The 13,120-nt window shown below is 36.3% G+C and overlaps 2 protein-coding genes across 2 annotated transcripts; one reads left to right on the top strand and one right to left on the bottom strand.

Annotated features, from left to right (window-relative positions):
- Nucleotides 1-16: 16 nt before the first annotated feature.
- Nucleotides 17-5,633, bottom strand: LOC134536955 (ORM1-like protein). Its single transcript, XM_063377067.1, has 4 exons — nt 5,510-5,633; nt 4,112-4,284; nt 2,631-2,782; nt 17-1,452 (listed from the first exon to the last, which is right to left on the bottom strand). Exons 2-4 carry the CDS (start codon nt 4,280-4,282, stop codon nt 1,317-1,319), a joined length of 459 nt encoding a protein of 152 aa, XP_063233137.1. The 5' UTR covers nt 4,283-4,284; nt 5,510-5,633; the 3' UTR covers nt 17-1,316.
- Nucleotides 5,634-5,694: 61 nt separating this feature from the next.
- On the top strand, nt 5,695-13,087 carry LOC134536953 (putative DENN domain-containing protein 10 B). Its single transcript, XM_063377065.1, has 5 exons — nt 5,695-5,900; nt 9,717-9,904; nt 10,734-10,965; nt 11,452-11,555; nt 12,990-13,087. Exons 1-5 carry the CDS (start codon nt 5,858-5,860, stop codon nt 13,059-13,061), a joined length of 639 nt encoding a protein of 212 aa, XP_063233135.1. The 5' UTR covers nt 5,695-5,857; the 3' UTR covers nt 13,062-13,087.
- The last annotated feature ends 33 nt before the right edge of the window (nt 13,088-13,120 follow it).

The following is a 13,120-nucleotide window of genomic DNA, read 5'->3' as shown; positions in this document are numbered from 1 at the left end:
AGTTTTTAACTACAAGTGTTAATGAATTTTTTTTATTATTGTTCGGAATGTATCTGTTTTAAACAAACTTAATACAAACTATTTAATCTTAAAAATGCAGCAATGGAATAAGTATTACAAAACAGAATTTATATTAAAAAAAAAATAACAACAAAAAATATTCTGATTGGAAAACAAAATTGGACTACCATACAATCTTATCTTTAGTTATCTACAAAAGCGTAAAAATCGCATCATCAGAATGTTTTATTTCACTCAATAGAGATGTGTAAACATGGCTTTCAGTTGTAATTAAATTTTCACATTAAGGGTATAAATGGATCAGAATCGAGTTGTATTCATCCATACAGAGGAACAGTTTCTGTTAAATAACAGTTTACTGTATGTAGCTCAGACAGTCTGACACTTAATTTACTGCGTCGAGGTGTTTACATTGTATGTAAGACATATAGTGTACAAATTAAGGTCATGAAATCTACATAATGTACTTCTGAATACTGGAAATCATTTACTACACTGACTACATTTTCTATAACACCATTAGAACATTTTTTGTAACTTTTCAAGGGATCACATATCAAGAAATAAGTTATGTAAAATTCAGGAACATGTAACCCATCAAATTCACAACCTTTGTAACTTCTTTCCTGCCTACTGCTTCAATAAATTTATGATTTAAATCATTCTTCAAAAGTGTGTGTAATGATAAGAATTTTACATACATGACACTAGTAATAAATTTTGCGAATTCATCTCAACATATGCGTTACAGTTTTTTTTCCTTGCTACTGCGGCGCTCTCTTGATAGTGTCGCTTCTCCCAAACACTGAGCCATCAAACATAACGTTAAGTTTATTTGGCTCGCGTGGTGCCTGTAGAACTCTTCAGAACAACTTCACCACACACAAGATGCATGTCAGTTGGCTCTTGCATTGTGTCTATTTACTCATGGTTTGTTGGAAGAAATGATGTGAATGCACAAGTAACAAAGTATCAACACAACCTTAATTCCAGGAATGTTCACTTCATTTAAGGCAAAAGCTTAAAAAAACAATTAAAATTTTGTTGCACCCCACGAGAACAGCAATGACCATAGCACTTCTTAGATTACTATAATTTCATACACTTGAAGGTGACCATGCCATTTTCTCGACCAGCATCACAGTGAACTTGCTTGCAAACGGTGGGGTGTCTTAACGAAATAGGAACCCTTGTTTTAATAATACCAACGTAATAAAAATAATTGTTAGCTCATTTTTGGTTCCTGCACTGCAATGCCGTGCATAACGTCCCTCGAATTGTCTTGGGCAGTCGCGCTAGTACTTGTTGATGCCAAACAGCCGCACACCGTGGAACTGAGGCAGCTTCGGCACGACAACCACCATCATGGACGGGAAGTTGACGAGGAAGTGGCCTGTCGCGTAGCTCGTGTAGTAACTGGTGAGGATGAACCTGGGTGAACAGAGGCAGCACATGTAGCACTTCACACACGGCAGGTACTGTCCGGGCCAAACTTCTTGGCAGCTGGATCGACTCGTCACTGGTCCTCAGAACGGGGCCGATCAACATAGCTGACAATCATGACACCTCAAGTGTACACAGAAAACTATAACAATGCTAATTAAAGGCCTAGATGTTTCGCGTGGACAATAATTGAATTACTGAATTTCTTGATAAATTACTCAACAGCCAATTATAGGTTCTTTAAAGTCTGAAAAAATAAACAAAACGGTCTGCAAGTACAAATTTTTTTTTTAATAAATGTTTGACAGTGAAAATTATAAAACCTAAATTTTATAATAAAAAAATAACACAAATGAGGCAGAAATAAGAGCGTTATAAAGTGTTGTAACATTGCAGAATTGTGAAAATTCATTACCTAGCTATGACTTACTAGTGATGTCAGACCTAGGTCATGTGTTCACTGGGTAATGCACAGTATACACAAATTAAACTTTTCACGTGGTCAATTTAACATCACTTACTGCTAATACAGCATGTCGGTGACGCGAACTCACAAGATTTTACCCATCCAAAAAGAGTCCAACATGCACATGATACAGTCAAGTATATACAATGTATTAGTGTATATATGCATGTACATAGGCCGCTGCGCGTCGCCAGTCTGGCGAAACACGTCACTAGCATGTCGGTGACACGAACCCATAAATTTTGCCCCCTACCAGTTGTCTGCACCATGCCCTTCCCCCTCCCTTATACTCAAAACCATAGCATGTGTTCAATTATTTAGCGACAGTTTACTATGCTATTGTTTCTTTTAATGATGTTAAAATACCCTAATTGTAAATCTGAGGATACATAAAAAAAAATTTTGTAATTGAAATAACCACCCTACTAAATTTTAAATGGAACTACTTTCAACAAATGTTTAAAGAGTTTACTGCTTAGTGAATTTTGTGTAATTAAATTAAATTAAATTTTGTTTTATTAGGTACAAACTATGAGAACAAACTTAACAAAAAAAAATTTTTTGTTTGTTATTTAGTTAAGTTATTTATCATTCCTTTTTCGGGTCATAAAATCTAGCAAATACAGCACAACACTACAAACACTATAAGCTACCGCTATCCCACCACAACGTTAAAACAATACAGTATGCAGTAGCTCACAGGACTACGGGGACTACGAAGAGGAACTTCCTGGTTGTCGTGAACTGCTGCCCGTCGTCTATCTGCTCCCAATGTGTGTACTGGCGGCAGGCCCCTTGATCTTGGGGTATCCACGGCGCCCCCTTCAGTGTGTGGAGGAACACCAGGTGGCACTGCAAGAGACAATATCTTCACCCCACAAAGGCATCAAACTAGAACCCGTGCACAGATTTTGCGAGCAAGAAAATGAAAATCCCGTTTACACTGAAGGGTTGTAGCAATCATTGGTCATGCAAACAAACAAGTGAGCTAGAACCTAGCATAAAAAAACTTGTGTACTAGCTAGAAAAAAACAGAGGATGCTATTTTTTTTTTAGAAAGTTTAACACAAAAAATAATCATTTAACATTTTATTACACAGCAAATAGTTGTTTCCACATTTACAATATTAATAATAATTATAGATCAATTTCACTTATTCAAATGACACTTGTAACGCTAATGAGGTTACAGTGTGGGAGTAAAAGCTCGACAAGTTATTTCTCACACTAGCTATTCTTGGTTTACAACTACGAGGATACAAAATTATTGTTATAAATGGTAAACATGGAACAGGGAGCCGGTGAATATATCCTAGAGTAGTCTCGCTTCTCTCAAAAGACACAAACAGTCACTGCGTCTCCCAATCGCGACTTAAGTATCATGGGCGTCGCAACCGGGGGGGACAGGGGGGACACGTCCCCCCCCAATAATAAAAGTCTTCAATTTGTCCCCTCCAATAATATATTTAGTTTCGTAGTTATACATATTAAAAAATATGATTTCTGTGATCTAACCCATATGTTGTGCACAGTGGCGTAGCCAGGATTTGTGTATGGGGGGTGTTAAGAAGCATGCCCCCCCCCCCCCCAAAGATTAAAGCGGGGGGCCGGGGGTCCTCCCCCGGGAAAATTTGGATTTTAAGGTGTAAAATAGTGGTATTTTAGCTGTTTTCGGTACTTAAATTTAAATATTGTAATGGTAAAATTTTAATTAATTTTTAATATGAAATTTGTTTGAGTGATGAATAAGAAATTTAATTAAATATTTAGGGCTAAGGGGGGGGGGGGGGGGGGGTTGAACCCCTAACCCCCCCCCCCGGTTGCGCATGGTGCATTTAGTCCAATCATGGTAATGTGAACACTGTGTTTTTACAAATTTGTTCTCTGAAAATATTTTTTTATAAAAAATTAATTACATATTGCAACCCACTATAATTAGAATATTTAGGAAAGAAAAAAAAATGCCTAAAAACCACCTTTTTGCACGTTCGAACCCCAAATTTTCCCGGGCCCCCTGATTTTTTTTCTCCAGGGGATGGATATCCCTCAACAACTAAATCGATTGCATTCCACCCCCCCCCCCCCCCACCCCCCAAAAAAAAATATCCTTGCGACGTCCATGTAAGTATCCACCCCGCCCGGGGAGGAAGCGGCAGCTCGGTGCAAAGGTTTTGTAGGTACCACGTTGTGTATGAGGTTGGTGAGGGTCCAGGCCGTCGCAACGCTGAACGGCGGGACGCAGAGCAGGATCAGGTGCAGCGTGAGCATGCCGAGGACATAGCTCAGCCAGAAGCCGCGACTCCTCAGCCACGTGGTGTTGGGGTTCGGCTCTCCGTGGCCCCCGACCAGCATGCCTGCAGGCGCACGTATCGTGTTTCCAAGTTCATTCCTTGAACCTGAGATCACGATCCTGCGCTGCACGATGCTTGCATTTTTTTAATTTTAGTACATCGAAAGATCCTTTAACTAAAAAAAAAAAAAAAAAAAACATGTTTTTGTAACAATGAATTACGATTGTCAGTTGAAAACTAAAGAAAAAAAAATGGGTGCGTGTACTTAGGTACGCGCGTGAGAAGTTATACTTCTTTGGCATCATTAAAAAATAGTTTTTAATTGTATGCAAATAATTCTCCATGGTAGCGTTAAACGTTTACCGCAATCTTGTTGGAAGTCGCATTAGACGTATAACTTAAATATTGCCACAAAACCTTACATGGTTTGTTTGCAACATGATATTCAAGCTTTTGTTCGGCCAGGATCTTAAAAACAGCAAGCATCATGTACCACAGGATCATGCCATCAGGATCAAAATATTAACTTGGATATGTGATAAGGAACATTAAATAGTTTTTCTATTGGGTTATATTTCACAAGGTTATCATATAGGCTTATGGTGACTTTCATTACGACTATAAAAAAAAATGTAGGTATTCACATTTTAAAGTACACAAGCAAAGTTAGGGAAGAGTTGTATAAAGCCTACAAATTTACTTGTTCGGACCCTGTTAAACACTTTTGAAGTACAAACAAATAGGATTGTATGAATATTTTTTTGGATTTTGTTTAGCATGGTTTTTTTAAAAAAAAATGTTACAATTCTTCTATAACATGGTTGGAATATATATTGAAGACATCTGTATAAATGCTGCAGAGTGACAGATTTGGTACTTTGAACAGATTTGCATACTTTCCTAATTCCTATTGCTTCAAAAAGCAGAGTTGTGCAGAATTACGATAAAAAGTCGTAAACGTAAAAAAAAACTGTTGCAGGATAATAAACATTGCATCCAAAAAAGCATTTAATATGTTTATTTAAGGAAAGCAAATTTCCTTCGAAAATAATATTGGGAAAATCCATTAGTTTTATAAAAGAATGGAAACCTGCTTTCCATCAAATATAACGTAACTGTATGCAGCGTCATAGTTTAAATACTATTTACCATGGTAAGTAAGCATAAATAATTCATGTTATTGAATAGAGAAGGTTAATATTAATCTGCATGGTAAAAATATGCTCCTTACGTCCATATATGAAAATACTATGCTCAATTTTAAATGCTAAACTCCAAGTATACTTACTGAAATCAGCAATTTATTTATTATACATAAATTTCTTAATAAATTTGTTTGAAACGTTTGACTTATAGAGGTTAAGGTTAACATAGCACTAGTTGCATAATGTAAACAAAAACATACATCACATAAATTTATTTCAAAAACAAATATACCATTACCAAACATTTTGTAAAATAGAATATTATATTAATATAATTATTAAAACTTTTAAAGGTTATGAAGGAAAAAATCTATAACATATAATTTTGTGATTTCAAAGTGTTATTATATTATTTATTTAGTTAGTAATAAAGACCACAATGACATTATAACTAGTATTCAAGTGGACTGTTGGCATCAGAGAATACTTATATGATGGCGGCGCTCACAGATTTGATTTCTTGCAATATTATTGGTATGACAATTTGAACTTCAAAATTTATTTTGCAGATATCTGCATTTTAAAATTAGCAATAATAAAAAATTGTTTTAAAAAAGATTTTTATAGAAACCATTTATTAAGATTATCTTAGGTTAAACTTCGTGGGTCTGTTAAATTCGATACAATACACGCACGAGAACGTGGGTGATACTGAACGAGAGGGGGCTTTTTCTTAAGAATAGATATAAAATTGCGAAGTCGGATTACTTGGTTCTTGCCTTTTTTTAAATGATTATGTATAACGTATTCTGATATTTCAAGTAGGTTGCCAGTATTTGCCTGATTAAATGGTTAAGTTAGCTAAGCTACATTTGGAATATTGTAAAATAGGTTAACAGTTTGTTAGAAAATACCCATTTTTTATGTATCTATTCTAACCAACATTTAACACGATTTTATAGTTTTTGAAATGTAGCTGACCTAATAATACCAACCATTTTCACTATTTTATAGAATATTTTAATGTATGTAACCTAACCAAACCAACCATTAAAACAGTAAACCAACATAAAAGTATGTAATATATCGCACTCCCATTTACAGAAACATTAAAAAAAATTGTCAGGAATTAAGATATGTATAATTTTTTTTTTTGATAATCAGAGTTTTTAATTTTGCAGCAACAATTAATGCAGTGTAAAATGTTGTGAATGGTTACGAAAATTACGATCGCATGAGGAGAATAGTTAGGTATGTGGTGGAGGAAATTGGTAGAGGAGGAGAGTGCGTCAGCGGTGATGCCACTCTAACGCATGCCCTATCGGTCGAATGGGAATACAGCAAAGGAAAGGGGGATAGGTACATAGCATAGCTTGCTATATGCTAGTTGTAACGGCCGGAAAGGGAGACAGCAGGGGAGAGGCAGAATTGATGCAGCAGTGATGCTAAGTAATTCTCGTAACGCTGCTTTTGTTTGTCTACTCCTCAGTTTTTGTAACTGCTAACGATTGATGCAAACATACTTCTTTTCTTTTATTTAAAGCACCTACAATTTATTTATATGTGTGGAAAAGAGTTATTGATTTGTGCAATTAACTTTATAATTATCATTCATTTTTATGTGCGTAGTGCAGGCGCGTAGGAACCGGGGGGGGCGACCCAGGCGACTGCCCGGCCATAACATTTCATGGCCGGGCAAAGTGATGGTTTTGCCCGGCCATTGAATCAGATGAACAAGAGGCATTGTCTTCATTGCAATGCTAATTGGTTTTGTGGGATTTTCTGGTCTGTGCGTTACTTTATTCTTTGCCGAAGATTTCAATTTAGACAGTCTCCTTACACAGTTGCAGCTATTGAAGAATCTTCGCGGAAATGTCCCCGACACTTGTGCAGCATTCGCTGAAAAGTTGGGTAAAGAGAGTGATACGGCTCGTGCTTTGCTCGATCAAGTAGCTCGACTAATGATACTCATCATGACTGTGCCTGCTTCAGCCGCATCTGCAGAGCGTTCATTTAGTGCACTTCGTCGTTTGAAGACATACTTGCGATCTTCAGTGTCCCAAAGACGTCTCACTCTTTTGACTTTGCTTCATATCCATAGTGATAAAACTGCATCAATAGACATCAAGTCGGTTATGAAAGAATTTGTCTGCCGCAAGGACGAGAGAAAGAGCGTTTTTGGTAAAGTTTAATTTTTCTGTTGCTACTCATCAAAACATGAAGTCTGGGTGCTGTAATAATTCTTTCCTTTACATCAAAACTTGTGATGCCATTTCTAGTAGCTGTGTAGTTGTCAATGAAAATATTCGGATTGTTCGTAAAAATAATTCTGAGAATTTTGAGAACGTTTTTATGTATTGTAAATTAAATTATGAGGAACATAAAAATGCTATGATAGTAATATGTCGAACGGCTCACTATTCCGAGTTTTGTTATATTGTGATTTGACTTTATCAATTTGAATGTGTTATTTTGTCATATAACTTATCATAAGATATTTAGATTTTCAGATTTATAAATGGTAAAGCAGTTTTTCTGTCACGTTTCAAATTCATATTCAGTGGACACTAGGTACACCATATGCTTGTGTCAATAAATTCTGAATATTGACATCATCTAAGAATATTTAATTAAAGGTGTGTAACATTAAGAGTTCTCCTTTCCTGATATTCAAATGAATTTACTTAAGAGTGGGCAATGAGTGGGATAATGACGTCTTTGTTAAATTGTTTACTCAAGGCTCAGCCTTACTTAAATATTTGATTATAGCTTGTTTTGATTATTGCAGTTGTTTGTTAGCACATATTAAGAAAATGTAACTATAGCTATAGATAGTTGGCAAAATATATTATCTCACACTACAAATATTAATCTTCAACCACCGTCATGTAATTATGATGAAATTAGCCAAACATATTTTTAATTATAAATACATCTTTGCCTTTTCTACAGCTCTAGATAACTTGATGATATCTGGGGACTAAATTTGAAGGTGCTTGTGATTTATGTACTCTGTGCAGTGGTAAAATTCAACAAATTGCCTTTAAAATGAATTCTACGAGGCGAAAACTGATAAGTGAACACTGTTTTGTGATACCGAGCCTTAAGTAAATTTGTTATAAAAAAGTTAACATTTCTGCTAGTAGTTAGTACATTCTATTTTTATGTACGAAAGATGCTTAAATAGCACCACTTTGCTCCTTAGACAATTATTTTTCTACCGGGGGAGAGCCCCCGGACAACCCCTTTGTTAAATCCACCACTTATAATGATACTCTCCTTTGCCCCCCCATTAAATATTTGCTTCCTACGTGCCTGGCGTAGTGTGACTGAAAATGTAAAAAAATACATATAGACTTAAGAAGTTAGCTTTATAAGTGTAATTTATTTTTGGTATGTGAAATCTGTGATTTGAAATCTCAATAGGACTTAAAGGCTTGTGAGATAAGACTTAATTTAAGTGTAATTTTTGTTCAGTTGGAGTGTTTTTTTGTTATTTCATTTTATTCAGGTGGAGATCGTGATTTAACATCATGCCTAAAAATAATAAAAAGGCAGAAGCAGATAAGAGGTATTATCAAAGGCAGTGTGGGAATAAAGGCGTCTAAAGTGCCAGTGAATGGATGAGAGAGTACAGGATTCAGAAAAAGGAATTTTTTCATTGGAGATCATTACCGCATCCTTACTTATTCTCAATTATTATCACTTGTTCAATAAAAAAATACTAATAATTTATCTCTATCTATACCTAATAAGCAAGATATTTCACTTCTGTGTTATATGGACTCCACGCACACATTTTATTTTATAGACCTTGCATCACCATTCTCTGTGTACTGTCGTTCACCTACCCAGTATCTCGCCCGTTGTGACATGCAGACCCTAAGACCTGGGGCGGGGACCTACATTATCAGCCGGTGCCGATCAAATGGCCTGCCAGGTATGGTGATACAGCCATGGGGCACTCGCTACCGCCCGGTGGGAGGTCGCAGCGAGTGCTTGCAACGGCCAGGACCATCGATTCCGTGCTCGCCTCCCGGCTGCAGACATGTTGGACCTTCCTGACGCCCCAGTAAGGAACGAGGCATCACAGACAACTCGCGCACTGTGACATCTGTGCTCTTCATGCCCTTGCTGTGCCACTACCTTGTCAAACCCAGAAGCACTCTACTACTCTTTTGTTTTCGTTCGAACCTGATGAATGTGGGATTAGAAGGTTGTGTGTAGGGGAAGAAAAATTTTTTTTTCTTAGCCGATTCTTATGGTGTAATTCTTGTTTATATCTGACTATGTATATATGACTGTCACAAGCATTTCCCACAGAGCGAATAATGGGGGCGTGTGTTACAGAGAGAGACACCAACGGCGATGTCCTCTGGACGTGGACGTACCCCTCCGTGACTCCGGTCCAGCGATCGCTGATCCTGCGCAAGTGCGGGCTCGACTCTGCCCCCCAACCGTTTGTGTACGGCCGTTTCAGCAAGGCTTGGTATTACATCAGCTGCACGGAGGTGTTTGATTCTGACAACTTGCCGAGGGTAGGATGCCTGCATCACATCTTTTTTTTTTTTTTTCATGCATGGCTTTTACAAAAAAAAAATTTTTCCAGATGTCTTCTCATAATTCTTTATTGTGCAAAATTCCCCTGTGTATGACCATGTCCTTGGGTAAGTTATAAACGGATGCTAATCAGTATATACTATTTTTGTTAGGCAGACCAACCTAAGTTGTGTGTAGAGACTCGGTGCAAGAGTTCTAGAGTAAGTGGTAGCTGTGATTTAGAATATCCACAACTACTTCACTATGTATATTAAACTTATACTAACTAGCTGAAGTGCCCTTGCTTCGCTCCATAAGTCTACAGATGGAACACTCGCTCTGCTCGTTAAATATATAAATTAAAATGGATTGTGTTCAAAATTCCCTGATTCACCCAGTTTACCCTTCATTTTTAGTGGGTGCTTGAGTAACATACCTGTAAGAAACATACCTGCTGAATTTCAAGTTCCAGGGAATTGGGGATGAGTCAGTGAGTGGTATTCTGCTTTTTTTATATATAAATATATATTAATTTATACTGAAGTTACGTATTTTAATATTTGCATACTATTGGGCTATCCATTGTATGCTAGAAAATATACGACATTGCTGTCCATATAAATCGGAAAAATATAAATACAAACGCCAAGTTGTTCTAGTGTAAGTTATACGTGATATCTTTCTGTGACACAATTTAGTCAACATCATTTTATACCTCCATTGATGCATAGGTCTAGTTGTTTAAAGTTATTTTTTTTTCATAACCGCTAAGTACGTGTTTTGATGATCCTCATATAGCGTGTAGTATGTATTACGTATTTTCCGTAGGTTCGTCAGTTTGCTCTGGTGCTGTGGACTAAAGACCTGAGCCCAGAGAAGTACGAAACTCTGTGCCGCATCTTGAGCAAGACGTACTGCAAGAGTGGCACCCCTGCGGCCATGCTGCGGCTGTACCTGTCGGTGGTCACCCAGGGGTCGTGCACCACCGAGGAGAACGGCACGTTCCTGGCCGGGGACTTCGACAACCGCGACGCTGCCGCGGGGGTCACAAAACTGAAAGGTGATGGCCCACCGACCGTTTTGCTTGTACATAACCCTGAAAATGTTCTGATAAACACAGCGTTAAAAATATTGTGCTTCCATGATTTTGTGTTTTTGCTCAATATTTTTTAATAAATTCACAAGTTTTTTGATATTTTAACCTTGAGTACGGCATATCTGTAATAAAATGGTATGATAGAGTAAATATATTATTTTTAAATGTTTACATATGTAGGTATCTCTTGAATACCACAAGGCGAACCTGGAAATCTTCTGGGTGAACTAGTGTGCCCTGGCACGAATTTGAGGATCACTGCTGTAGACAAGTGGTTCCTCTCAGTGACATTGCTCTCTGTTTTCTTTTTATACTTGCATTTGCAAATATTTTGGGAATAATAAGAGAGAAGACAGGGTCTTCCAGATAACATTGTATAATTATAATAGATGTTGCTGTGGTTTCATATAATTCAAAAGCAATTTCTGAGCCCTTTATGTCTGCTTGCAGAACTTGTACAGACATTTGGCTTGGAGTCCATTCTTGTTTACACAGCAATGCTGTTGAAAAAACGTGTCATTGTGTACCACCACAATTTGCAGGACTTGCTTTCTGTAAGTACTTTAATCGAACAGTAAATTGTGGGAGCATGTGTGGAAACAATAAATTTTAAATAACCAATCAACTCAATTCTTTGATGCACTTTTTATGTTGTTAATTTTTGTGTTTAGATCTTTATAGTTGATGGCATCTTACATTCACTGAATTTGTTTCATTTTTATTTGCATGTATTTATTGAGTTTTTATGATTCAAAATGGCTAAAGCTTACAATTTTGCTGACGTCCTACATTTGCAGGCAAATACATTAACATGTTTAATAAGTAACAAAAGAGAATTGTTTACAGAAACAACATTTGCAGGCGCTTGTATTTCAAAAAGACATTGAGTGAGCACTTCTCATGTTAAAGAACAGCCTCTCCTTAAGCAAGGTTAAAGCAGCCCATTAAATGCAAGACCAAACAGCACAGCATGTGTACAAAACCTGCTATGCAATGCTGTGGGGCTCATGATTTTTTTGTGCACCAGTATTAATATTCACATTAAATAAGTAAATATGTTACCTTATTTGAAGTATAGGTATACTATATTTGAGGAGTGAAACTTTTCTTTTAGAGAAACTATGGGTCAAACGAGGGATGCATGTAATAATCAATGGTGTCTTAGATTCAGTTAATTACGGTACAGTATCTGTTGAATTTGTATACATTCCTTTTATTTTTTTTTTTCCTTTTGCACAAGAAACTGCATAGTTCAGTGGTAACATGTTTTTATTGTAACCACTGTAGCATTGTTTTCTCTGTAAAAAGCAGACATTATAAAGGTTTGATCCTTCAGTTTTTATCTATTTATTTTATCTTCAGAAATAAAATATGGTTGTGTGATAGCTTGTGCATTTGTACCATAGTTGTTTAGTTCATCAACAAATTCAGTCATGAGAAAGTATGATCCATCATTCTTTTTTATAGCAACCAAAAACTTTCTCACCAAGTAGGGTGATGTTTCTGAATATCTCAACAGCATTTAAGACATTTATGGCAATCCATAAAAATAAATTTTTTCTAATGTTTACGTGGATGATGAATTTGAATTCTTATGCAATTTTTTTTTTAATTTTAATTATAGGTAAAAATTAGCATATGTATTTACTGAAAGATATTAATGTTTTTAGCAATGTAATCTACATTTTTGTATAAGTGATACTAGTTCACTCACTCTTCTTTTGCTTTTTTTTTTCCTGAGGGAATATAAAGAGTAAGAAAATGAAACCAAACAAACTGGCTTTTTAGTGTTCATGTGGTTACAATTCATCTTTAAAATTTCCATTATTACATGAAACTATTTCATTCAATTATTATAATGTGCTCTAAAAGTTAATTGTACACAGCATGATTTGAACATAATATTTGTTAGTTGAAAAATTTAATGTGCAATATGTTATCGAATACTGCTAATACAAGAATGTGAATGGTTGGGCGTTTGATTTCAGTGGATTAGAACATTTCCTGCACTCATGTGGCATCGGCGTGGTAGTGACTACTTGTTCCCATGGTCGACCTAGTACCAGAGGAAATACTCGACATGAAGGTAATAAGTACTTTCACTGCCTGCGCAACGATG

This window comes from Bacillus rossius, chromosome 11 (genome assembly GCF_032445375.1).
Source record: "Bacillus rossius redtenbacheri isolate Brsri chromosome 11, Brsri_v3, whole genome shotgun sequence".
In the NCBI taxonomy this organism is placed as follows: Eukaryota; Metazoa; Arthropoda; class Insecta; order Phasmatodea; family Bacillidae; genus Bacillus; species Bacillus rossius.
Note: the sequence above shows the minus strand (reverse complement) of the source record. Positions and strands in the feature narration are given on the sequence as shown.

Bases quoted from the DNA above. Each gene is read 5' to 3' on its own strand.
- LOC134536955 (XM_063377067.1), bottom strand. From the start codon at position 4,282: ATGCTGGTCGGGGGCCACGGAGAGCCGAACCCCAACACCACGTGGCTG. The intron at 2,783-4,111 runs GTACCTACAAAA...TGTCTCTTGCAG, and splicing joins CCAACCTCATACACAACGTG to TGCCACCTGGTGTTCCTCCA. The intron at 1,453-2,630 runs GTGAGCTACTGC...CTGTTCACCCAG, and splicing joins TTCGTAGTCCCCGTAGTCCT to GTTCATCCTCACCAGTTACT.
- LOC134536953 (XM_063377065.1), top strand. From the start codon at position 5,858: ATGATGGCGGCGCTCACAGATTTGATTTCTTGCAATATTATTG. The intron at 5,901-9,716 runs GTATGACAATTT...CGTGTGTTACAG, and splicing joins GATTTCTTGCAATATTATTG to AGAGAGACACCAACGGCGAT. The intron at 9,905-10,733 runs GTAGGATGCCTG...TATTTTCCGTAG, and splicing joins ATTCTGACAACTTGCCGAGG to GTTCGTCAGTTTGCTCTGGT.